General features: G+C 36.5%; 5 protein-coding genes across 5 annotated transcripts; 3 read left to right on the forward strand and 2 right to left on the reverse strand.

Annotated features, from left to right (window-relative positions):
- Positions 1-475: 475 nt before the first annotated feature.
- LOC133868623 (probable glutathione S-transferase parC) lies at positions 476-1,997 on the forward strand. Its single transcript, XM_062305556.1, has 2 exons — positions 476-908; positions 1,487-1,997. Exons 1-2 carry the CDS (start codon positions 594-596, stop codon positions 1,820-1,822), a joined length of 651 nt encoding a protein of 216 aa, XP_062161540.1. The 5' UTR covers positions 476-593; the 3' UTR covers positions 1,823-1,997.
- Positions 1,998-3,876: 1,879 nt separating this feature from the next.
- On the forward strand, positions 3,877-4,542 carry LOC133867825 (glutathione S-transferase U24-like). Its single transcript, XM_062304588.1, has one exon. The coding sequence runs from the start codon at positions 4,120-4,122 to the stop codon at positions 4,432-4,434; it is 315 nt and encodes a 104-aa protein (XP_062160572.1). The 5' UTR covers positions 3,877-4,119; the 3' UTR covers positions 4,435-4,542.
- A 6,449-nt stretch (positions 4,543-10,991) lies between these two features.
- LOC133867950 (probable glutathione S-transferase parC) lies at positions 10,992-12,528 on the forward strand. The gene is made up of 2 exons (XM_062304731.1): positions 10,992-11,428; positions 12,008-12,528. Exons 1-2 carry the CDS (start codon positions 11,114-11,116, stop codon positions 12,341-12,343), a joined length of 651 nt encoding a protein of 216 aa, XP_062160715.1. The 5' UTR covers positions 10,992-11,113; the 3' UTR covers positions 12,344-12,528.
- A 1,452-nt stretch (positions 12,529-13,980) lies between these two features.
- Positions 13,981-16,281, reverse strand: LOC133867947 (pentatricopeptide repeat-containing protein At3g62890). Its single transcript, XM_062304729.1, has one exon. It carries the CDS (start codon positions 16,243-16,245, stop codon positions 14,527-14,529), a length of 1,719 nt encoding a protein of 572 aa, XP_062160713.1. The 5' UTR covers positions 16,246-16,281; the 3' UTR covers positions 13,981-14,526.
- A 1,956-nt stretch (positions 16,282-18,237) lies between these two features.
- On the reverse strand, positions 18,238-24,896 carry LOC133867949 (uncharacterized). The gene is made up of 5 exons (XM_062304730.1): positions 24,229-24,896; positions 21,425-21,474; positions 21,089-21,166; positions 19,263-19,875; positions 18,238-18,974 (listed from the first exon to the last, which is right to left on the reverse strand). The coding sequence occupies exons 1-5, from the start codon at positions 24,364-24,366 to the stop codon at positions 18,444-18,446; spliced, it is 1,410 nt and encodes a 469-aa protein (XP_062160714.1). The 5' UTR covers positions 24,367-24,896; the 3' UTR covers positions 18,238-18,443.
- Between the last annotated feature and the right edge of the window lie 1,368 nt (positions 24,897-26,264).

The raw sequence follows: 26,264 nt of genomic DNA on the forward strand, positions 1-26,264 counted from the left end.
TTTTTTTTGACATTTTTTCTATATATAAAAAAGGAAAATGGCTATAAAAAAGCTGTTGAGAATGCTGTAAAAATTATTTGTTGGATCTTTCCATTTCGTTCTTTAATTTGCATCTTCTTTGGTTTCAGTATGATCATTATTTTGTCTTCTTTTCAGAACTGTTTCTGCTCTAGGTAGATGCATGGGATGGCCTTTTTATTTTATTTTATTTTCGTTTTTTTGAACCCTGCATCATCTTTTCTTGTCATTACATGGAAGAGAAGAAAATTTCTAATTCTCAACTACTGAAAATTGTAGTTGTTGTAGTAAACAAATTTTAAAACCAGAAGTTCAAACGCAATCGACAAACGGCTTTTACTTTCAGACTTTGTCCTCTTTTATATCTACCAAAAAAATAATAATAATAATAATAATAAATACATAAAAAATTAGAAGTTAGAAGCCGCCTTCATTGCAAACCATTCATGCATTATAAGTAAAAGCCCAGCACAACCCGTTTTCTCAAACTGAGCAAGCTAGAATTCCGACGACTGTCCCACCTCCCAATTTTCTTTGCTCCCCAATTTGGTTCAATCTTTTTCAGGTGCTTGACAATGGCCGACGAAGTGGTTCTTCTGGATTACTGGGCCAGCGTGTTTGGGATGAGGGTCAGGATCGCCCTCGCTGAGAAGGGGATCAAGTACGAGTACAAGGAGCAGGGCCTGAGGTACAAGAGCGACCTGCTTCTCAAGATGAACCCGGTTCACAAGAAGGTCCCGGTTCTCATCCACAACGGGAAACCGGTCTGTGAGTCCCTCATCATCGTTCAGTACATAGACGAGGTCTGGAACGACAAGTCTCCGTTGCTTCCCTCTGATCCTTACCAGAGAGCTCACGCCAGGTTCTGGGCTGATTTTATTGATCAGAAGGTAGTGCGTCTCTGCAATTTCTTTTTTTCTTCTAATTTTCTATAATTGTTTTTAAACCAACGAAACTAATCCCAAATTAATAGGAGTTCAAATCATTTAGTTTATTTGTTTATTGTTTAATGTAGAGTGATAAAACTTCTCCGGCACTGTTTGGTAACCATTAATTAGTGGATAAATAATTTTTTTTTGTTGCATAGTAGTAAAAAGTGGTTAATATAAATAAAGTAGAAAAAGTTTGATTTTTTTTTTTTGGGAGGGTGAAAATTTTTTATTGGTATTCAAAATTTTGAATATAATAAAGAATAATATAATACAATACGAAAAAATTAACACTCAAACAAGTCCTTAATTTTAATTATTAAAATTTCAAGAATTTATTTGTACGTGCGATAATAAGATCTAAGCTATTTATCAAAAATAATTATTAAAATTTTAATAATTTTACTGTGAAATTACTTCAGAAATTGTAAAAAGAAATATGATATTTGAATAATTAATTAGATTATTTATTAGAATTTACTATTTCATAGGAAAGATTCATTTGGCATGATGATTCTACCACGTATTTTGACATGCAGATACAGGGTGTTGGAAGGAAGGTATTGGCCACAAAAGGAGAAGAGCTGGAGGCAGCAAAGAATGATTTCTTGGAAATATTCAAGACATTGGAGGGAGAGCTTGGGGATAAGCCTTACTTTGGGGGTGAGACATTTGGGTTTGTCGACATTGCTCTCGTCACTTTCTACAGCCGGTTCTATGTGTATGAGACTTTTGGTAGATTGAGCATGGAGGTGGAGTGCCCCAAGATTGTTGCATGGGCTAAGAGATGCATGCAGAGGGAGAGTGTCGCCAAGTCTCTTCCTGACCAGAAGAAAGTTTGTGAGTTTGTCGTGCAGTTGCTTGGATTAGGGTAAGCTCAGCCGGCCAGAAATAGAAGTGCATGTTTTTTTCGTTGTGTCCACTAAATGTTTTATGAAATGGTACCATAGGAATAAGGACATGATTATGTTGTGTCTGCTAAATGTTTGATGAAATTGAAATTGTCTTTCTACATACGAGAGGAATGATATATCTTTTTTTCTTTCTTAACTTTTCTTCTGTCATTTATCCATTGTCTAATGCTCCGTTTGTTTCGGTGTAAATTGATTTCTGGAAAATGATTTCGGTATTTTTCGGTGTTTGGTTGGGGCGAAAATAATGGTCAACGAAAATCATTTTCGGTTTGACCGAAAAAGCTTCTTTAATTTTCGAAAAACGATTTACGATTTTTAGAACCGTAAATCGTTTTCCGAAATTAAGCTCTTCGTCCTTACACGCATGTTTGATATTCGATCGTCAGAATTTAGCAATTGTCGGTCGTCGGGATCCAGTCGGCGCCGGAGTCCGACAACATCTGGTCGCCAGAAACCTGCCGGCGCTGGAATCAGGCCACCGGAATTCTGCCTGTGCCGGAATTCTGCCGGCGCCGAAATTCGGCACTGGCAAAGCACATTTCGGCTGGAATATTGCCGGATTCCGGCTAGATCTGGCCAAAACGGCCGGGATCCGGCCGGATCTGGACGGATTCGGCTATTGATCCAGCCGGATTTGGCCAAAACGGCCGGAATCCGGCCGGATCTGGACGGATCCGGCTATTGATCCAGCCGGATCTGGCCAAAACGGCCAGGATCCGGCCGGATCTCGACGGATCAGGTCATTGATCCGGCCGGATCAGGAAGATTCCGGCCTGAATCCGGCCATTTTGGCCGGATCCGGTCAAACTTTCTCCCCGGAATCCGGCAACGACGACCGGACGTTGCTGGATTCCGGCGACAATTACCAAACTCTTATTTTTGCATTTTGTAATTTTTTCGTGCGAACCAAACACCGAAAAATATTTTTGAGAAAATCATTTTTCCTGAAAATAATTTCGTCGAAATCATTTTACGTCGAAACAAACGGAGCATAAGAAGAAAAGAAACTATTATTTTAACAAGCAAATACTGACAAGCAATGGTATCCAACAATTTCAGCATACATACACACATATTAGAGAAACAAAAAAATTGTAGAGCAAATAATAGAAAAAAGGAAATTAAAACAAGAAATACCGCAATGCCACCACTGTCCCATCAATTGAAAAAGTTATTTTGGTGAGCCAATTTGTTGAAATGATTTAAAATGAGTTTCTAACAGCTTCACCAATTTAGTAAAAAAAAAAATTGGTGAGTGAACAGTACTTACCAACTGTAACATCCAAGAAATTTATTTGGATGACTAAGAATATTTTGGTATAAATATTAGTTTTAGATTGGATTAAATATATTTGAAAAAAAATATATATTTTGTCTAATCTTATGTTCTTAGTTTGATCTAAAAAGTGAACAATTCGAACTAGGCTTAAAGAAAAATGAAATTTTGGAGCTTTGGAAATTATTTTCAAGAGTTTTGTTTTAAAAGAATAAATAAATAAAAATATAATAATAATAAATAAATAAATAATAGTAGGTTCCAGATTTGTATTATGCTAGAATTTGGTAAGTCCATGTCTAGGTGGACTTGATTACGGAGGAAGTCCACTTTAAGCAACGTACCCCACCTTCACGTAAGCACTAGAAGAATTTAGATAAAAGTGAAGGTATAGTTGTTTTTTCACATTCCATAAAAATTTTGGAACTTTGAAAATTATTTTCACATTTTCATAGAATGTGAAAAGATAACTATGCCCTCATTGTTACACGAAATGAAAAGAGTCCTCTCCATTTCATCCTTGTCGAAAGACTACCCCATTCTTTCTTTTATACGGATTTAGAGTGGTAAAAACCTTCGTTTATAACCTTTTTTTTTTTAGCATTTAATTAGAAAAAAAAAAAAAAAAAAAAAAAGAAGAAGAAAAGAAAGAAACAAAAAAAAAAAAAAAAAAGCATTAGAATGACTTGGATTTGTAAACTAGCACTAGTTCACGTAAGCACTAGAAAGAGTAGAACAAAACAATAATAAAATAAAAATATGATTATTGTGTATTCTATAGTACATTACATATTCATTGATGCTCCCTTTTCAATGATTAGAGTGTAAACCTTTCATGCATTATATGTAAAAGCCCAGCACAACCCGTTTTCGAATACTGAGGGAGCTAAAATTCCGAGGACTATCCCACGTCTTTTTTGCTGCTCCATCCCACTTTTCTTTGCTCCCCAATTTGCTTCAATCCTTTTCAGGTGGTTTGACAATGGCGGACGAGGTGGTTCTGCTGGATTTGTGGCCCAGCATTTTTGGGATGAGGGTCAGGATCGCGCTCGTTGGGAAGGGGATCAAGCACGAGTCTAAGGAAGACGACTTGAGGAACAAGAGCGATCTGCTTCTCAAGATGAACCCGGTTTACAAGAAAGTCCCGGTTCTCATCCACAACGGGAAACCGGTCTGTGACTCCCTCATCGATCATCGTTCAGTACATAGACGACTAGACGAGGTCTGGAACGACAGCTCTCCGTTGCTGCCCTCTGATCCTTACCACAGAGCTCACGCCGGCCAGGTTCTGGGCTGATTTTGTTGATCAGAAGGTAGTGCATGCGTGCGTCTCTGCAATTTCTTTTTTCTTTTCCTTAATTAATAGGAGTTCAAATCAATTAGTTTATTGTTTAATTTATAGGTTTTCATGGGCGTATTGTGTATTGGTTTTGAGATTTTTTATTTATTATATTTTATTATTTTTGGAAAACATGTTTGGATAGATTTTTTAAATTTACATTTTACTCAAGTTTTATCAAACTTTTTTCAATTTTGTCTCAGGTTCTTTAAACTATCTTAACGTACATAATTTTCAAAAAATAAATTTTTTCGATATTTGCAATTTTAAATATAGTAAAGAATAATAGAATACTGTTGGGTGGTCCTTCCTATGTGGGGACCAACCCAGGTGTGCTGAAAAACAGAAGGCAGCAACCCTCTGCTCTGCAGCAAAAGAGAAGTCACGCACAGTGCGTGACTCTCTTGACTTGCGACCAGGAAGAGAAAAAAAAAAAAAAATAGAAAGAAAAGGGAGTCAAGCTGATTTTTCAGCTTGAGTTACAGAGAGGGGGAAGTGAGTTTTTTGAAAAAGGCTCTCGAGAAAACAGTGAGGGAGAGGAGAAAAATAGAGCTTCTAACATAGTTATTTCTGTCAGAGATTGGAAGGTCATCTATGGTCCGATCTTGATGAAATTTTAGTATGTTGTTCCTGACGACGAGAGCTACGCATTGACTGGTGTCGATCGTTGGACTTCCTCTCCAGTTGCTCGATTGTTCATCCCCACTTGGTGAGACCTTTCTTTTTTGTTGTTGGAATCCACTTTTATAGTAATGAATTTATGTTTTAATCCAAGAATGTGTGTATTCTTGATGTGGTGATAACCTCTAGATATTGTTCTAGAGAAGACAATCTGTAAGCCCATTATTGTTGATAGTGGAAGTTTAACTGGATTAGGTCCCGTGGTTTTTCCCTTCACACCGGAGGGTTTTCCACGTAAAAATTTTGGTGTCTTTCTTGTGGTGGTTGCTGGATTTATTTTTCTGCATTGTTCTTGGGTGAGTTGATATTTTGGTGCTAGCTAGATTGACTATTTAATTTGCACAAAGAGGGATAGATATTTTCCGCTGTGATTTTGTTATTGACATTCACACCAACAAAGTGGTATCAGAGCTTTGGTTGTGAAATTGCTGTGTAAATTAAATGGAGGAGTCATCTAATAGCATGGTTAAACTTACAGCTTCCAATTATTCAATTTGGAAGACTAGGGTGGAAGATATTTTGTACTGTAAAGAATTGTTTGAGCTTATTGAGTTGAATGGGAATAAACCGGATGCCAAAACCAATGATGAATGGAAGAAATTAAATAGGAAAGCCGTCGGACATATTAGGCAATGGGTTGATCAAAGTGTCTTCCATCATGTAGCCAAAGAAGTTGATGCTTACTTACTTTGGTTGAAATTAGAGAGTCTTTATGAGCAAAAGACTGCTCAGAACAAAGCCTTTATGATAAGAAGGCTTGTGAATTTGAAGTACAAAGATGGGCAAAGTGTTACGGAGCATTTGAGTAATTTTCAAGGATTATTGAATGAGTTGTCTACCATGAAACTTGTGCTAGATGATGAGGTGCAAGCATTACTTATGTTGAGTTCTTTGCCAGACAGTTGGGAAACCTTGGTAGTGTCACTCAGCAATTCAGCTAACAACGGTGTGATGACTATGGGTATGGTAAAAGACAGCATGTTCAATGAAGAGGCAAGAAGAAAAGAGCATGGTATTTCTTCTCATACAGATGCACTTGTAGACCAATGATTGTCTTTACAAAATTTTTGTATTGACAGTAAATTGGATGAGGCATGTGGACAATGTAAAATGTTCTTAAGACAAAAAAGATTATTGGAAGTGGAGAGTAGTGAAGAACCAGTGTTGGCTATTTGTAGACCACCTCCATTGCCTACTGTCACAGTTTCAGTTCCTTGATATGGTTGTTGCAGGGTGAGATTCTCAGGTTCCAGGGTGATGTGGTGATTAGCACCGTTCTCAAGATACCAAGGCTACTCTAGTTCGGTTGCACTGTGTGTAGTTGCTGCCATTGCTGCAAGTTGAGAAGGTGGGTGGCGACCTTGATAGGCAAAGTCCATCCGATGATAGCAATCCAAGGCTTGATGGCTATTTTTCTCACAAATTTGACAAGGAGGACGATTAGAAGACTCAAAAGAAGAGAAAGGGTTTGTAGTTTTACCCGATTGCATGTTGGTGGGAAAACTTGGTCTCTGAGGTGGAAACCCTGGTCTTTGAGGTGGAACTTGATGCTAAAAGGATGAGTATTGCTGAAATGGTCAAGGAGGCTGCCTGTAACCTTGCTGAAACTTGGGTTTTCTAGAGAGTTGCTGTAGTTTCTTTTGTGTAAAGAAGGCAAGCTGTCCACCTTCAGGTTGGACAGTTTTTTGGGATGCATTTAGAAGCTATTCATAGTTCAATAATTTCATTTGAAAAGCATCAAATGAAATTGGGCTGTCTCGGGTAATAAAGCTGAGTGTTGTAATGAAAGGGTGGTAGGAGGGGTTAAGGCCTCCAATAACACAGGATATGAGGTCTTCATCATCTACGCCTTTTCCTACTGCAGCAAGTTGATCAGCCAAGCTTTTAGCAGTAAGGAGGTAGTCTGAGCAATGTTGAGATCCTTGATCAAGAGTTTGAAGTTGCCTCTTGAGATGAGAAATTTGAGTGCGGGAGTTTGGAGCAAATCTGTTGGAGAGGTAAGACCAAACCTGGGGGGCTGTGTTCATTCCATAGACTGTAGAAAGGATTCTCTCAGTGAGAGTAGCATTAATCCAAGCAAGTATAAACTGGTCTTTCTTTTGCCAAACCAGAAATTATGGATTATGAGCTGATGTCGGTTTGCCTTCATCATCAAGGATAAATTCTGCAGGACAAGGTTCAATGCCATCAACAATACCCAAGAGCTCATGGGGTCGTAGAGCTGGAAGGAATTGTGTGGTCCAGCTTATGAAGTTTGGACCATCCAGTTTCAAAGACACCAAAGATGTGATGTTTGGAAAAACAAAAGTTGCAGAGGTGGAGTTATCTGCGGCCATTTCAAAGGGATGATTTTTCAAAGAGACTAGGATCGAAAGAGGGGATGAGCCAAGGGCTCTGATACCAAGTTAGAAAGGTTGGGAGTAAGAAGGATTTGGAAATTCTGAAGTTTTGGAATTCTTTGTTTTGGAAGCGTGCCAAAAACATAGGAGTTTCGTTTGTATTTATAAAGGCAAGGGATTGCAGCTTTTGTACAAAGGTCACAAAACAAAACAATGTAATACAATGTACAAGGAAAGTATCAAGAACACTTTACAAGTGAGGAAAACTAAGTAAGGACCAAAGAGGGAATAAGGCAACTCCTAGTTTCTGTTGTCATTGCATGCAGTGGTGTCATTGTTGGCATGTAAGATTCCTTGTTGCTGACATTTCAAAGCTGCTGGTGTCATCATTCTGCTGGTGTCATTGCTGAGGAGTGCTGGCAGAGGTTTAGCAACTGTCATTGTTGTGTAGCTGCTGGTGTCATTGCTGAGGAGTGCTTGCATAGGTCTCTCGATACTGTTAACACTTTCTACTTACAAGAGGAATGATATATCTTCTTTTCTTTCTTACTTTTCTTCTGCCCTTTATCCATTGTCAAAGAAGGAAAAAAAACTATTATTTTAACAAGCAAATACTGATAAGCAATGGTATCCAATAATTTCAACATACATACACACCTACACATATCAGAGGGAAAAAAAAAAAAAAAAAAATCATAGAGCAAATAATAGACAAAAAGGAAATTAAAATAGGAAAGACCGCAATGCCACCACTATCCTATCAATTGGGGGTAATTACCTTTTCCCCCCATGAACTACCAACTTTTGCGCAAAGCCCCCACAAACTACCAACTCGACCAAAATAGAGCATTCAACTACCAAAGACAACTATTTTCCCCCCTTCCGTCAGTCAAATGGGTTAAATAAACGGTCAACGGGTCACGTGACCGTCACATGTCGTTTTACCCTCATTTTCTTCATCTTTTCCCCCCATGAACTACCACCATCTTCCTCTTTCCTCCCCATGAACTACCACCATCTTCCAACATGCCCCCATGTAAAATGGCACATGACCCGTTGACTGTTTCTTTTAACCCCTCTAACTGACGGAAGGGAGAAAAATTGTTGTTTTTGGTAGTTGAATGCTCTATTTTGGTTGAGTTGGTAGTTCATGGGGACATCGCGCATTTTTTGGTAGTTCATGAGGGGAAAATGTAATTACCCCAAAAAGTTAATATGGTGAAAAAAAATTTGGTGAGTGAACAATACTCACCAACTTGACACCCAAGAAATTTATTTGGATGACTAGCTAAGAATTTGTTGGTATAAATATTAGTTTTAAATTAGATTAAATATACTTGAAAAAAAATAAATATATTTTGTCTAATTTTATGTTCTTAGTTTGATCTGAGAAATGGACAATTCGAACTAGGCTCAAAGAGAAATGAAATTTTGGAGCTTTGAGAATTATTTTCAAGAGTTTTGTCCTAAAAAAATAAAAAAATAATAATAAATAGATAAATAATTCTAGATTCCAGATTTGTATTATGCTAGAATTTGGTAAGTCCATGTCTAAGTGGACTTGATTCTAGAGGAAGTCCACTTTAAACAACCCCACCTTTACTTAAGCACTAGAAGAATTTGGATAAAAGTGAGGGTATAGTTGTCTTTTGACATTCTATGAAAATTTTAGAACTTTAGAAATTTTTTTTTACATTTTCATGGAATGTGAAAAGACAACTATACACTCATTGTTACACTAAATGAATAGAATCATCTCCATTTGAAATGGAGAGAATCCTTGCCAAATAACTACTCCATTCTTTCTTTTATACGAATTCAAAGCGGTAAAAACCCTCATTTGTAACCTTTTTTTCCCATTTAATTAGGAAAAAAAAGAAGCACTAGAATGACTTGGATTTGTAAACTCTAGTTCGATCATGTAGTTCACGTAGGCACGAGAAACAGTAGAACAAAAAAATAGTAAAATAAAATATGATTAGTGTGTATTCTATTAGTACATTATTCATTGATGCTCCCTTTTCAATGATTAGAGTGTTTGCCCTGCAATTTTGCACGTTAAACATGTATTTTTTAAACAAAATCACAAAAACTATATTGCATAGAGTGCGTTTGAAAAAAAAATAAAAAATTGTAGCATTTTAAAAAACACGCAATTTTAAAGGCTAAATCACGATTTTATCAAATGCTAAATTGCGTTTTAAAAAATTGTATTTTTTAAAATAATGTTTTGAGATCACTATTTTTAATATTTCAACACAACGTAATTAAGAGAGAATGTATAAATTAGGGAAAAGTACATATATCCCCCTCAAACTATCACTCAATTGTCAATGTACTCTTCAAACTACCAATTGTGTGAATATCTTTCTAAGACCAACAAAAAGACAAAAATGACCCTAATTTTTTTTTTGAGTTGTTGTGCCTATGTTGTGGACTTGTAGTGCAACAATCAAACCTCTTTATTTATTTTTCTCGTTACTTAATGAATTACCAAAATTCAATACATTTCACTTTTTGTTGGAAAATATGAAAAATGTGATCATTAAATAAAAGACAATTTTTAAAAAATGACCGCAGAAAAACGACAAACTTTCAAGACTCGTTGCAAAAACTTCCATGAAAACTATATTTGTCGAATCTTTCCATTCCGTACTTTGCATGTTCTTTGGTTTCAGTATCGGGCTTGTTTGTCGAGCAACAATACAGAACAGCATAATGCTGTTACTATTTACTCGTACTTTTTTTATTTTTTTATATTTTTCACTACTAATCAACATCAAAATATTTTTACTTTTTTCACTTTTTATATCACATCAATAATTTTTTATTACTATTTAAATAAAAAAATTCACTACAATATAAAACTTTTTTACTTTTTTATACAAATTCTTTTTATTTTATATCACATCATCACTTTTTACTCATTTTAAAACTAACAAACCACTGCTCTATTCTGTTATGTTATGTACATGTCTTTGCCAAACAAGCTCATTTCAATATTTTGTCTTCTTTTCCGAACTGTTTCTGCTCTAGCTAGATGCAAGGGTTGGCCTTTTATTTTGTTTTATTGTTCGTTTTTTTAACCTTGCATTATCTTTTTTTAAGAAAATAATTTCTCTACATCACATTATCCTACATTAATTCTACATCAAGACACATAGGGTGTGAAATCCATGCATGTGAGTCCTATATATGTGGATCTCATATATATATATATATATATATATATATATATATATATATATATATATATGTATCTTACTCTCAACGTGTCTCGATGAAAAATAATATGATTTTGGAATAAAACATCCTTTCTTTTCTTGTCATTACATGGAAGAAAATCCCTAATTCACAACTGCTGAAAATTGTAGTTGTTGTAGTAAACAATATTTTAAAACCAGAAGTTCAAACGCAATCAACAAACGGCGTTTACTTTCAGACTTTGTCCTCTTTTATATATACAAAATAATAATAATAATAATAATAATAATAAAAAGCCCAAGCACAACCCGTTTTCGCATACTGATCGAGCTACAATTCCGAGGACTATCCATCGTCTTTTTTGCTGCTCCATCCCACTTTTCTTTGCTTCAATCCTTTTCAGGTGTTTGGCAATGGCGGACGAGGTGGTTCTGCTGGATGTCTGGTCCAGCATGTTTGGGATGAGGGTCAGGATCGCGCTCGCTGAGAAGGGGATCAAGTACGAGTCTAAGGAAGTCCACTTGAGGAACAAGAGCGATCTGCTTCTCAAGATGAACCCGGTTCACAAGAAAGTCCCGGTTCTCATCCACAACGGGAAACCGGTCTGTGAGTCCCTCATCATCGTTCAGTACATAGACGAGGTCTGGAACCACAAGTCTCCGTTGCTTCCCTCTGATCCTTACCAGAGAGCTCACGCCAGGTTCTGGGCTGATTTTGTTGATCAGAAGGTAGTGCATGCGTGCGTCTCTGCAATTTCTTTTTTCTTTTTCTTTAATTAATAGGAGTTCAAATCAATTAGTTTATTGTTTAATTTATAGGTTTTCATGGGTGTATTTAGTATTATGCGTTGGTTTTGAGATTTTTTTTTATTATTATTTTTAGAAAACATGTTTGGATAGATTTTTTAAATTTACATTTTACTCAAGTTTTATTAAACTTTTTTTAATTTTGTCTCAGGTTCTTTAAACCATCCTAACATAATTTTCAAAAAATAATTTTTTTTTTGATATTTACAATTTTAAATATAGTAAAGAATAATAAAATACAATACAAAAAAATTCACACCCAAATGAGCCCTTAATTTTAATTATTAGAATTTCCATAATTTATTTGTATGTGCGATAATAAGATCTAAGCTATTTATCAAAAATAAATAATAGAATTTTAATAATTCTACTGTGAAATTACTTAAGAAATTGTATAAAAATATGACATTTGAATAATTAATTAAATTATTTATTATAATTTAATATTTCATAGGAAATATTCATTTAGCATGATGATTCTACTATTTATTTGACATGCAGGTACATGGTGCTGGAAAGAAGTTAATGGCCACAAAAGGAGAAGAGCTGGAAGCAGCAAAGAAGGATTTTTTGGAAATACATAAGACATTGGAGGGAGAGCTTGGCGACAAGCCTTACTTTGGGGGTGAGACATTTGGGTTTGTCGACATTGCTTTCATTACTTTTTACAGCTGGTTCTCTGTGTTTGAGGCTTTTGGCAAATTGAGCATGGAGGTGGAGTGCCCCAAGATTATTGCATGGGCTAAGAGATGCATGCAGAAGGAGAGTGTCGCTAAGTCTCTTCCTGACCAGAAGAAAGTTTATGAGTATGTCTTGCAGGCGGTTGGATTAGGGTAAGTTCAGCCGACCAGAGTTACAGAGTATAGAAGTGCATGTTTTTTCGTTGTGTCTGCTAAATGTTTGATGAAATGGTATCATAGGAATAAGGACATGACTTTGTTGTGTCTGCTAAATGTTTGATAAAAATGAAATTGTGCCTTTCTACGTACAAGAGGAATGATATATCTTCCTTTCTTTCTTAACTTTTCTTCTGCCATTTATCCACTATCTAAGAAGGAAAAGAAACTATTATTTTAACAAGCAAATACTGATAAGCAATGGTATCCAACAATTTCAACATACATACACACATACACATATTAGAGGAGAAAAAAAAAAAATCATAGAGCAAATAATAGACAAAAAGGAAATTAAAACAGGAAAGACGGCAATGCCACCGCTGCCCCATCAATTGAAAAAGTTAATTTGGTGAGTAAACAATACTCACCAATTGTAACACCCAAAAAATTTATTTGGATGACTAGCTAAGAATATGTTGGTATAAATATATTAGTTTTAAATTAGATTAAATATACTTGAAAAAAAAAATATTTTGTCTAATTTTACGTTCTTAGTTTGATCTGAGAAGTGGACAATTCGAACTAGATTAAAAGAGAAATAAAATTTTGGAGCTTTGGGAATTATTTTCAGGAGTTTTGTCCTAAAAGAATAAATAAATAAAAATATAATAATAATAAATAGATAAATAATTCTAGGTTCCAGATTTGTATTATGCTAGAATTTGGTAAGTCCATGTCCAAGTGGACTTAATTCTAGAGGAAGTCCACTTTAAACAACCCCACCTTCACGTAAGCTCTAGATTGACTATCCCATTCTTTCTTCCATACGGATTTAGACGGTAAGAACCCTCACTTGAAACCTTCTTTTTTTTTTCTTTTTTTTTCCTATTTAATTAGAAAAAAAGCACTAAAATGACTTGGATTTGTAAACTTTAGTTCATGTAAGCACTAGAAAGAGTAGAACAAAAAAATAATAGAGATAACTTTATAAAATGGTATCGAATTATACGGCGTTTTGAGATAAGGGTACTGAACTAGCAAATGTCTCAAACTGAAATATTCAAGTTTTCAATGTCTCACTTAAGGGTACTTCGTTAGGATTTGCTTTTAAATCTTAACGGAGTACCCAAAATACCCCTAATTTTTTTACGAAAAGGAAAAGAAAAAAATGCTAGGAACTATGTGTTAGTCAGAATTTAACAGAATTTGTAAAAATACCATTGCCTGAATCTTTAAAAAAATAAACACAATGGTATTTTGAAAATTTTTGCAGGATTTAATAGCAAATCCTAATGAAGTACCCTTAAGTGAGACATTTGGAAACTTAGATATTCTAGTTTGAGACGTTTACTAGTTCAGTACCTTTATCTCAAAACGGCGTATAATTTGATATCATTTTGTGAAGTTATCTCAAAATAATAAAATCGCAAAAAATATATTGTATAGAGTGTGTTTGAAAAAAAAAAAAAAATTGTAGTGTTTTTAAAGACGCACAATTTTAAAGGCTAAATCACAATTTTACCAAATGCTAAATTGTGTTTTAAAAAATCGCAATTTCTAAAATAATGTTTTGAGATCACTATTTTTAATATTTCAACACAAAGTAATTAAGAGAGAAGGTATAACTTACTAGCATATTTCGCATACCATTATTGCCAACAAACAGTCAAAGTACCAATTTAAGCAAAGTGTCTTACAGAAGTCAAGAAAACAACAATAATGTTAGCAAATGTACATTGTTTATAGGTGGGAAAATAGTAGGAAGAAGATGAAGAAGAAATGCAATCATTGCATAATGACTGTAGTAAATATACAGGCATCATTTCTTCAGTGGCGTTTTGATGCTCACATAAACACATAGCTGATGAATATAAGTCACCTCAAGCAGTTCTGTTCAAGCCTAATGATGGATTTCTTTGCTCGTAAGCTAATAATTAACCTTCTTCTCAAATGCAGAATTTCAACCATCCAGCAATTGGCCGAATCATCTCCAAGTTCATAAGGCCAAGGAAGTGTTCTAGAAAGGAAGTGTTCTAGAAATCCTTTGAGGTTCGCTTGCTCTAGATCTCAGCTTGGATTTCCCCCCTTCCATGTTGTATACTGTATAGGACCGAAAAAACATGTGGCCTATTAAAGGAGGATTAATTCCAATATAACTTGGGCTAGAATTTTCCTATCAGCCTACCAGTAGTCTTTACAAGAGCATAATCCACCTTTAAAATGGTGAAATCGATTGCAATCTCTAACAACAATCTCCCTGTCAAACACCCTAGATATCATCTTTATTGCAACATGACAATCACTACAAATCCTTAGGTTCTTAACAATTCGGATTGCAGTACCTGGACTGGTCTTTAAAAAGCAAAAGGCAATGGCCAATTTTTCACTATGAAGGGATATTGCCAACTCCCTTCCTTCCTCGTCCAAATCAAGCAATACCTCATTCGTGTTCCCCACATAACCCTCCATCTTCAACCTCTTCATAATCTCATCAAGCATCTTATATATCTCTCTGGTTTCTGGATGAGAATCATCACCCACCAAAAACTCATGAAGGACACCTCCCAACTCTACCAAACTACAACCAGGAACTTTCTTGATCCCCCTTGCCTCCATAAGATCTCTCACATGCCTCACATCCGCCCACCTACCCCTTTTTGCGTACACATTGGACAGAAGCACATAGGCACCACTGTTTGTGGGATCCAACTCAATTAGTTTTTTAAGTGCAATCTCACACGTTTCAATGTCCCCATGCATCCTAGATCCGCTAAGCAGAGCACCCCATACCAGCACATCAGGCTCCATAGGCATAGACTTGACCAAAACGCATGCCTCCTCAATGAGACCAGCTCTTCCATAAAGGTCTACCATGCAACCATAGTGTTGGATCAAAGGAGTAATACCAAACTCCTCACTCATCCTCCTAAAATACTCCTGCCCTTCACTCACCAAACCTCCATGTACACAAGCACAAAGGACGCCCAAAAATGTTACAGCATTAGGTCTCACCCCATAATTTGTCATCTTTGCAAATAATTCAAGGCATTCTTCGGCATGTCCATGCATGGCCAATCCCGAGATCATAGCACTGCAAGCCATCATATCCTTATTAGGACCCATATTATCAAATACCCACTTTGCCCTCTCAATACTCCCACATTTCGCATACATGTCTACCAATGAAGTTCCTAACACAACATCAACTTCCATTCCACATTTCCCAATATAAGTATGAACCCATTTCCCATGCTCAAGTGCACCTAACCGTCCACAAGCCAAAAGCACACTGGACACGGTGAACTCATTAGGCTTAACTCCATTCACTTCCACCTTTTGCATCTCACGAAACAAAGCAAGAGCTTCTTTATACTCACCAGACCTCCCATACCCATTTATCATACAACTCCAAGATATAACATTCCTTTCAGGCATCTCGTCAAACAGCTTCCTTGCAATATCAACCAAACCGGCTTTAACATTCGCATTAATGATCGAGTTCCAAGACGGTAAATCGGGTTGGGCAATCTCATCGAATGCTTGACGCGCAAGCATCAAATTGCCACAAGACGAGTACATGTTGATGAGGGACGTTTGAACAAACTGGTCGTTAGCGCGCCCAAAGAGGAGAATTTGCGCGTGGGTTTGTTTTCCTGATTGGAGGTGAGGTGGGGAATCGAAAGATTGGAGAAGGAAAGGGAAGGTATGGAAGTCTGGTTCGACTCCATGGAAGCGCATCCGGAGAAAGATGGAGATTGGTGTATGCGTTAGGGCGTCAGCCCGAGACCCGGCTTGGGCATGGGCTCGAATAAGGTTGTTCCAGATGAAGGATTCAACGGTTGGATGTGCAAAATGAAGAGTTGGGTGCGTCGAAGATATGAGCTTTGCGCAACCTCGCATTGCAGGGCCTGCAGCCACAGGGTGGCGGGGACACTCTACAAACCGTTTCATAAACAAATTGTTGTATTTGTTCCTTTTATGAGTGGATTAACATGGTCATTTTTTATTTTATGGTTTTTTTAGGTCCATAATAGGTTGGGCTCATTTTATTTATTTATTTTATTGCTGTTAATTATATTAGAGAAATATACGAAAGAGAGAACGGAAACATCTAATGGACTACATTGTATTGAAGTAGTGTATATCAATATTGAATTAAGATCCCATCAAATTTTTTGCCCGAATTTGATAGAATTCGGACAGGTAGTTGTGAGTGAGCATTTATAAGATCCACCTGACCAAATAAAAATTGGGCTGCCCAACTGCTTATCCAGTCAGGTGAATCTCATAAATGCTTACTCACAACAACCTGCCCGAATGGTATCAAATTCGGACAAAGAATTTGAGGGGATCCTAATCCATCAATATTACATACGTCTCTATTTATAGAGAGACAATGAGTAGTAAACAAAAAATCCTAAACTATATAAGATAGGGAATAAACCCTGACAAGAAAGACAATAAACATAAAAAAAATAATATAATATTCTTAACAGTTGCAAAACCCGTACTCGCCTCTCACCATATATATATATATATAAATGGAGTTGGCTCATTAATTTTAAAGTTAAATACATTTTTACCCCCCTTGGTTTTAACAATTTTTTTTTTTTTTTTCCACTTCGGTTTCAATTTTGATCATAGGTTGTAGCCTTGTAGGGGTGTACAACTAAAACCAGTTTAGGCTGTTATTCTTTTTCTTTTCTTTTTTTCTAAAAAAAAAAAAAAAAAAAAAAAAAAAAAAAAAAAAAAAACAACAGAAACAGGCCATAGTTTCAGTTCCCGTACATATTGGTTCAGTGTTTGCAGAGATTACTTGAAGAAGCCATTTCATTTTAGAAGGTTTTTACTTGGAAATTTGGAAGATTTTTGTAGCACTGGGTTTGTTTTACCTTATTTCCGTGAACAAAAATTCATGTAAATGTGCGATGCTTGTTGTGCGCCATGTTATTGTTTTAGATTGTATTGGGTTCAATGGTTCATGGTCTGGGCTAAATGCATAGCAAGAGCCTGCCTGCTTGTTTCCTCAGCCGACCCAAAGTTTCAATACGACAACGTTATTTAAGAAAGCTTTTTGTATTTTATATATTCATTTTGCTTCCATGGTCCGGTGACTCCGATCCGGCCCCTACACCAAACACCATTAAAGAGTCAGTTGGCTGCTTCACCCCCATCACCCCAAAGTGTGAATTAGTCAAGACAATATACTTATAAAGCATAAGAATGAAACTCCTAAGACTTTTAGGATTGGTAAGTTACACATGCATCGATCCTTTTGACTCTTTGAGACTTGGAACCCACAACCTCTAACATAAGATATATTGCTGGAACTAGGAACAGAACTTACATTCATCTCTCTTGCTCTCTCTTTACACAAGATCTAGTTATTTGCTGATGTGGCTTTTTAATGACATGGCGATCCACCGTGGTATATGTTTTACGTGGTGAAGCTGATTGCAATGTATACACGTGTCGCAAAACTATTAGATATGACGTGACATTCCGTCAACAAAGTTGGCAAAAGTAGAACAAATGAGTGATTTGACAATGAATTAAACTTAAATGATCGATTGAATTAGTTTTAAACCTAATAAGTGATGTGATAAAAGAAGGATTATTTGATAACGGCAGGAATTTTATACCTCCATAACTACTAGTGGATCATTGCTGCTTTTTGTTGTTTTTCCTTTCTACATATCTGCTTTTAGCTGACGATTTGATCAGACATTCAAAAATTGCAGTGTCCATCAATTTCTTTGGTTACCTACCTTGTTAGCAACAATACTCAATGATCAATGTCAATACGCAAAGGCTTGATCAGTGGTGCTGGCACCAACTTTTTAACTAAAAATTGCATTATTGAAGGTACATGCAGAATCAACACTTTGAACAAAAGCAAACAAAAGTTCTTCTTTTCCATTCTGTGTCTATGTGAGTATACAATGCCTTCTTGCGAGGCGTTTTATCAACAAAAGATATTAACAAAAAAGGGAAAACTTTTTGTACATACAAAAGTCCCAGAAAGAGCAACTTAGCTGACTCTAGAGCCTGGGACTAAAACTGGGTTTGAGAGGAAAAAGGCAGCTTCAATGGCGTATTCACTTCGTTCGAACCCGCTTCCTTCCCTTCATGGGAGCAACGGGTCCTTGATGAGCACTTACACGTCCACCTTTTCTTAGCCGACCAAGGCCTTTCTTCGTCACAGCCAAGGATTCTACTGAAGAAGGGGAATCAGCATAACTTGGTCTTTTACCAACATTTGAGGTGTTTGTAACAGCATTCCTAGCATTAGCTGCTTTTCCTGATACCTTTCCATTAATGGGGTGAAAGCTTCGCGGTTTCACTGGACGATTAGGCATTGGGGATTTAACTGAGAGGTTGGCAGAGGTAGCCTTGCTGCTAGAATACTTGTAATACTGCTGCAGTTTTTTGGTGATGAGGTCTCTGAGAAGTAGAGCAGATTTATATTCACGTGTGCTCTTGGAGTAAAAGACCAAGGAATTGTTACTGAGCAGCAGAAGATCTCGGAAGAGTTCCAAAGCTGATGTGATGGAGCGGCTAGCAATTCTTGATCTTATTGTGTCAAAATCCATATGCCGCCGGATCATTTTCTTGTATCTTCCTCTCTTCTGAGAAGGAATACAGTAAATAAATAAAATGAGCTGATTCCATGGATAACACCAAAGTTTGTTTCTTTTTATTTTTTGGTTGCAAGCAGAAATAATAAATGTATATCATCTAATGGGACAATTAACGGGAATCATTGGGTAAGCTTAAGATTATTCGATCCAAAGTAGCTGATAAGAAATCCTGACCAAATCATAGATACAGTTTGGCCGAATCAAATGCAGCAATCAACATCAAGCACGTATTTGAATGATGGTAAGTCTGAGAAAACATGAAATAGTTGTTCATACCTGGCTATCAAGCCGTCGACGGAAGATGGAGGCACTTTTATTCTCCAAAAGAGAGTTATAAATCTCCATCAGATCATCAATTCCATTCTTGCTCAAATTTCTGTTATAATCATCAGCACCAGAAGATCCTGCAACCTCACCACGGTTGCTGGTTGCATTTTCCGTAAAACGCAAGGCAGTTAAAACATCATTTGGGCCCAAAAAGTCAGTTTCTCCAATGCTACCTTCCTTGACATCCCTACTGCAGAATTTTCTCTTTCTCTTCCCCCTCCTCTTTGTTAAACTCCCTCCTCGTCCTCCATGTAAGGTCTCTGTCAGCTTCTCAATACCTGAGATTTTCTCCCACTCATGAGGCCGTGAAGTTTCTGGGTTAGTCTCCATATCTTCAGTTGACACTGCTGCAGGAATCCGACATTCAGCCGACCAATATGTATGGATGTCCTCTGTGAAACTACCAGCAGATAGTCCATCCTTAGACATTTCTTTAATGGAAGATTCAACTCCCTCTGATTTTTGAAAAGGAACAGGTGATTCAGTCTGGCTGGAGCCATAACCAACATGACAGTCATCTCCTTTCTCAGCCTTGAGAGATTCAAGCTTTGATTCCAGGGACCTGAAACAGGCAGATTATACAAATCATAACAAAAATGCAAGAATACAAACTATAGCTCGCTGTAGACTGAAAATCCCCACAGAAAAGCAAAACAGATTTTCTAAATTCACTCTGGCATTATATATATATTTTTTTCCTTCTCTCATGTTTAGTGGAGCTCAAGGTCTTTGGGAGCATCAAATAGCAAATTTAAATTATGTGGTTTTGTCGTGCTTCTCTGACTTCAAACATCTAACTTCCCCTAATTTCAAACCAACCACATGCTCAGCAACTCTGATTCATCTTTCTTCAATTTTCAGCTCTTATATCTTGGGCAAAACAGAAGGTTACCGCTAAACTACTATAGCATGTCCTTCGAAGTTAGTTGAGAATCCATGCTTTAAGTGTTAGACTCTAAATCTTAACTTGTTCCCATCTTAACTGCAGCATAAAATCTTCCAACACACAGTTTTTGGAATTGAAAATGACCAGTTCCATCAGAGTACAAAAAAAGGAAAAAGGGGACAGCCATCATCATGCTATTTTATGGTTTTTTTAGGAGGATAGCATGGAACCGTTCTATCTTAATATAAATAGAAAAAGGGGAAAATATATTTAGTCACCTCAAATTACCACTACTTTAGCACTTAGACCACCAAACTTTAAAAGGTGACACTTAACCCCTCCAATTACCACATTGTTACAAGTTACGCCAATCATTAGCAACTTAGCATTTAGCGTTAAAATGGATGGAAAAATGTCACACGTAACACGCACGAGAATTTTCTTACTTGAACTATCCAAATTACCCCTAAAAATACTGAAGGGTGGGGTGGTTCAGCCACCCCCCCGAAATGGTCAAAGGGGTGGCTGAACCACCCCCCGAGGCTGGGGGGTGGTTCGGCCACCCCTTCAGGCTTCAGGTTTTTTCCTTCTTCATTTGTTTGTATTTTTTTGATATTTTTTAAGAGTAATTTGGGCATTTCAAGTAAAAAAAATTCACGTGCCACGCACGTGTGACATTTATCCTTCCATTTTGATGTCAAATGCTAACAAAGAGTGTAACTTGTTAGTGTGGTAGTTAGAGGGGGCCAAGTATCGCTTTTTAAAAGTTTGGTGGTCTAAGTGACAAAGGGGTGGTAGTTTGAGAGGGTTAAGTGTATTTTCCACATAGAAAAAAGATGTATTGGGTCCTTTGATCTTATACAACTTGACAAACAAACATGTAACTAACCCAATAGAGTCTTCAGACAGCTCTAAAGCTCGCCTCAGCTCAGCCATTCGCTTCTTCCGTAGCTCATCAAACCAGGCCCTACGGAGGAAATCATAAAATGAACTTGAGGGAAAGAGCCATACTGGTAGAATTTAATAATATGCATAAACATACATAAGTTGAAATAAAGCTTGACAAGAAAAGTCAGAGCAGAGGTATGAAAAATTCAGGAACCAAGCATGTTAAATTCATATTTAAGAAGAGGATACAAGAAACAAAAAAGGCCATCATTTATATACATTCAAACTAATTAAATGCTAAATGTTATGCATTACCAGACAATCAAAGTAAACTTACTTGCATCCAGCATAACGCCGTTGCAAGTCCTCATATTTGGACTTACATACCTGCAAACAAGATACTATATTTACTATATTGGATGTGAAAATGAATTAAATTGAAAAATTAATCAGATAATTCCCTCCCATTTCACATCTTGATGAATTATTTATTATTCCGAATACTCATAGCAGGAAGGTAAAAGAGAAATTACAACTGGAAATATCAGCATACTGATGGTATGAGAAAATAATGAAAGAAAAAAAAATTAGTCAAGTAACTCTTTCACATTCTTTCTATAAAACGATTATTACGTGAGTTTGTAAGAGATTGTATTAAAAATTGTAGTACCCCAAGCATTTTCTTTTAGTAAATGATGTGGTAAGTGTCACGTAGACTGCAACATCATTTGTAAACATGACAAGTGCTATGTAAACTACTGGATGATAATACATATTTTAGTGGCTGACCTGTAAGGCTACATAGATTGTCACGTCAACTACTGCGTGATAATATATATTTTAGTGGTTTACGTGTAAGTGCTACGTAGATTGTCACATAAGTTTGTAAGAAATTTTATATTAAAGCTCTTCATAAATACCCATGGACCTAGCTTCTGTTCAATCCAACATTGGTGTCAAATGGGCAAACACTGAGGTAACAACAGTTTCACTAAAAACATATCAAAACTCCCTTATCGACTCCCTATTTGATCTAACTAGTGTCCATGAGATCCTCAAGATTCGAATCCCTTCCTCTTCCCATATGAATTTTCTCTAGACCCCCTCCTCAGTAACTTCACTACCAGTTCTGCCTTTCTCTTCCTCACCAAAAATAACAACCCTCCCTCCCCCCTTCCCTGCAAATCCTGGAATGCTCTCTGGAAATTTAACCTTAGTGATAGACTTAGAATGTTCATGTGGAAAATTGCTAGGAACATTGTCCCAACCAAAACCATAATCTTCTCCCTTTTCCAAAATCCCTCCACTGACCTACTCTGGCCCCTAAACTGAACCTGACTCATTGCCCCACCTTTTCTTCAACTGCCTTTTTTGCTCATGTGGTTTGGAAAGAATCCTTCTGGCCCTTGGATTCACTAGCCCTGAATTTGTGTTCCATGGCTGATTGGATTGAGAACATTATTTATCCAGGGAGATCCCATTGGATCACCTTGATAGATACTCCCCTTTTCCAAATTTTTGCAGCTACGGCTTGTGATCTACTTTGGCTTTATAGGAATAAAGCCCTGCATGAAAATCTCGACTGATGCCCCCCCCCTTTCTAAGACAAAAAAAAAAGGTGGCATTGGAACACATGCAGCTTTGGTGGAGAAATGGTCCCCCCGCGGGCACCCTTAAGATTAACTTTGACACTGCTATTAGGGACTCATTTTCTGCCCAAGCTGCTGTTTGCAGAAATTTTGAAGGCTGCATCCTCAAAGCAGTTTCTCTAATTAGTCCTCCCTGTGATCCCAGCACAGGTGAGGCACTTGCTGCTCTCTTAGCAGCCCAGCCAACCCTCTCTTTCATGCTCAAGTCCTTTATATTATAATTTAAATTAAATGATTAAATTCATCACTTCCTATCCGCTTAAGCTTTTGGGACAAGTGGTAATTTAACACTTTATCTTGGAAGGTGACTCCTTGGCGGGCATCCTTGCGCTCCTGCAACCCAACATCACTCAAGATTGGCGAATCTCCCCCATCTTCCTTTTGAGAAACTAGGAAAATTAACAAAAGTGTCAAGTTCTATGCCTACCATATCGCATATTGGGTCGCTGCCCAATCCTCTTCGAGCGACATTCCCATTTCCCCTTCCCAATTCCCTCCTATCCCATTTGTAGAGAGAAAGAGTCCCATATTCCTCCTCTTTCTTTAGCTGACTGTTGTACTTTTTTAAAAAAAATATATATATATATATCAAGCTATGCTATCCTACACACAAGGGGGTGAGGTCATAGGTATCACTATACTAAACTTTCCCACTCACTCATAAAGACTAACGATGCAATTACGCGGAAGCTCTTTAATGCCGCGTTTATGCAACAAAAGGTACCCTATTCCATTCTTTAGGGAACAGTGAAAACCGAGTTAAAAAAGTTAATGGACATTTCCTTTTCTCACTTTCAAGTATATATTCTCCCAATCACCTACATATAAATATGGCCTTTATTTTGTCCTTTGTTCCCTTAGCATCGATTTCCATTTACGCCCTTGGAATATTGACATATATATATATATATATTTTTTACCTTGCAACATTAATATTATTCCCTTCCAACTTGAGATCCTCTCAAATTATTTGTCCGTATGTGAAAAAATTCAAACAGGTGATTGTAAGAGACTATTTATGACGCATGGAATTCATTAGACCGAATAAACGGTTGGGTAGCCCAATTTTTATTTGGTCATGTGAGTTCCATAAGTGGTCTCTCACAATCACCTGTCTGAATTCTCTTAAATTCAGGCAAATAATTTGAGAGGGTCCAATTCTAATCCCTCCAACTCAGCCCTACACTGGAGGGTAATTTGGACATTTAATGCCCAAAAGACCCGTATGTTGTTTGCGGGACCCACTGATAATATTACCAAATCCTAGTGGTAGCGTAAGAACTAAAACATCACAAATTATGTCTAAAACAAGTTTTAAAAAAAAATGAAAGAAATTTCCAAAAATATATAGAAGACTTAGTAGAATATAGCACATTAGCACGTTTTTAAGTGAAATTTTGTAACAATTTAATGTATGATTAAATAAATAGTGTTTATAAATCCCCCATAAAGTAATTAACTTGTGTTTAAATATTTGTTTATTATTATTTACCTCGGGAGTGAAAGTGTGGGTCGGGCAAACGAGTCGGTCTCGGAGCTCCGAGGCCACGACGGTCCAGTCTCGGGTCCCGTGGCGGAGCACGGCCCCACCAAGGAGAAGCTCCTCCCATGTACCCCACCTCCCCAACATGATCACCACCCTCCACGAGTACGGCGGCCACCACCGCCTCCGCCTCCTCTTCTATCTCCCTACGCACCCGGCGGACGTTAGCGGAAACCGCGCTCCAACCCAAAACCCGGAAAAGAACCCCTTTTTGCGTGAGAATGAAATGAACGACCCAAATGGGTTTGTCTGGATGGAAAAGAAAAGAACAGAAAAACCGCTTTTTGGGATGTGGGTACGAGAGAGGGAAGGGAAGGTGGTTTTGGGATAACAAAGGCGGTTTTTTTTTTTTTTGAAGGGGGGGTATTTCTTTCTATTTTAGTGGTTTTGTAATTCTTTTAGAAGTACTTGTTTTTTGTTTATTTGCTTTTGATTTGTTTTGGGTGGTTTTCTTCTAGTATTGGTAAGCGTGAGACAAGGGGTTGACGGATTCTATTCCCATGGGGTTTGAAGAGAAAAACAGAGAGAAAACAGAGGAGACGCCTATTATGGAGTTTATAGTCATGAAATGTGGAGAGAACGATGAGGAAAACGATGGATTTTCTTATGGGGCTGGTTTTGATTTTGCTAAAGCTTGCTGTTTTTGCTTTATTCTCGCTTTATATATGGCTGTCAGGCTGTGGTTTTTCTGCAATGACTTCTATGTCCCCCCATGTTTTTGTCCTTTTTCTTTCTTTCTTTTTTTGGGGTATTTAATTCTGATATATAGAAGTCAATCATGGTATTCTTAAACTACATTCCTTGTTGCCTACGCCAATTTAGAATAGTCAACTTAGGTCTCATTCGATGGTCAAGGATCATTTACTGTTTTTAGAAGATATTTTAGAACCTACGCAGTTGTGAAAAGAGTATTTTGACTAATATTGTGTTCTCCATTTTCGGTGGAAGAAATATAATTTATGGTCAATATTAAATTTTATAAATTAATGGTATGTATATGTTATTATATTAATTAAAATTTTAACTAATATGGTTTCATATATATTGATAAATGCAATAAAATAAATTAATAAGTTATATATGTCATGACGTCATTTAAAAATATAATATACACGTTAAATTCAACAAAATTATGAATCTATAATTCAAATCGGGATGCTTCCAAGAGAAAAAGCATGCAAAAGCTGACGTAATTTTCATTCTTGCAATTGATGTTAGTCTAAGTAATGCTATTTTTCGTATGTATTTATTACGCTCATGTTATATCGGTTCACATTGGGTATTTTAAATAGCTTATATTTTTAGTTTTTTAATTTTATTTTTTTTAAAGCTAGGAGAAGCTACTTAAAATATAACACATCAACGGTATGATATGAGTGTGATCATAGTCTTTAGAATATTGAACTTTTCGGACTATACCATGTTTATGAGAACCTAACACCATGTAGTGTTGGATAATAGACGAAAATATATATGTGGTTGAGAAATTATACAAATTCATTCCCTACTCATCTACATACAATTAAGTTTCAAATCCATCATTGAATATGTGGAATCCAATATGAATCTCAAAAATCTAATAGTTAATTTGAAAATGAGATAGGTAAAGTGCATAAGAGCACTAGTAACAGTTACCCTATATTGGTTCCCTTCCCTATATTTAGGGAAAATTTCATGAAAAACATCAAAAAACCTTCCACAGCAGATGCCCTATATTTAGATGAGGGGGTTGGGAATGAATAGTGATTCCCTATGTATACATGTCTACTATTCATTCCCTATGTATTATTTTAATATAAAAGAAGTATAATTAATTGATATAGGGAATAGAAAAAAAGTAAGAAAGGGAGAAAAAGAATAAAATAAGAGTAAAAAAATAATATTTAATTGATATAGGGAAAAGTAAGGGAATCTATTGTGGGGTATTTTTTTATAGGGAAGCAAAAAGTAGTTTTGTTCCTTAAATATAAGAAAAATGGTTGAAA

Source organism: Alnus glutinosa, chromosome 5 (assembly GCF_958979055.1).
Source record: "Alnus glutinosa chromosome 5, dhAlnGlut1.1, whole genome shotgun sequence".
Lineage (NCBI taxonomy): Eukaryota > Viridiplantae > Streptophyta > Magnoliopsida > Fagales > Betulaceae > Alnus > Alnus glutinosa.

Bases quoted from the DNA above. Each gene is read 5' to 3' on its own strand.
- LOC133868623 (XM_062305556.1), top strand. From the start codon at position 594: ATGGCCGACGAAGTGGTTCTTCTGGATTACTGGGCCAGCGTGTTTGGG. The intron at 909-1,486 runs GTAGTGCGTCTC...TTTGACATGCAG, and splicing joins CTGATTTTATTGATCAGAAG to ATACAGGGTGTTGGAAGGAA.
- LOC133867825 (XM_062304588.1), top strand. From the start codon at position 4,120: ATGGCGGACGAGGTGGTTCTGCTGGATTTGTGGCCCAGCATTTTTGGG.
- LOC133867950 (XM_062304731.1), top strand. From the start codon at position 11,114: ATGGCGGACGAGGTGGTTCTGCTGGATGTCTGGTCCAGCATGTTTGGG. The intron at 11,429-12,007 runs GTAGTGCATGCG...TTTGACATGCAG, and splicing joins CTGATTTTGTTGATCAGAAG to GTACATGGTGCTGGAAAGAA.
- LOC133867947 (XM_062304729.1), bottom strand. From the start codon at position 16,245: ATGCGAGGTTGCGCAAAGCTCATATCTTCGACGCACCCAACTCTTCAT.
- LOC133867949 (XM_062304730.1), bottom strand. From the start codon at position 24,366: ATGTTGGGGAGGTGGGGTACATGGGAGGAGCTTCTCCTTGGTGGGGCC. The intron at 21,475-24,228 runs GTAAATAATAAT...TCTTGTTTGCAG, and splicing joins CCCACACTTTCACTCCCGAG to GTATGTAAGTCCAAATATGA. The intron at 21,167-21,424 runs GTAAGTTTACTT...TTTCCTCCGTAG, and splicing joins CGGCGTTATGCTGGATGCAA to GGCCTGGTTTGATGAGCTAC.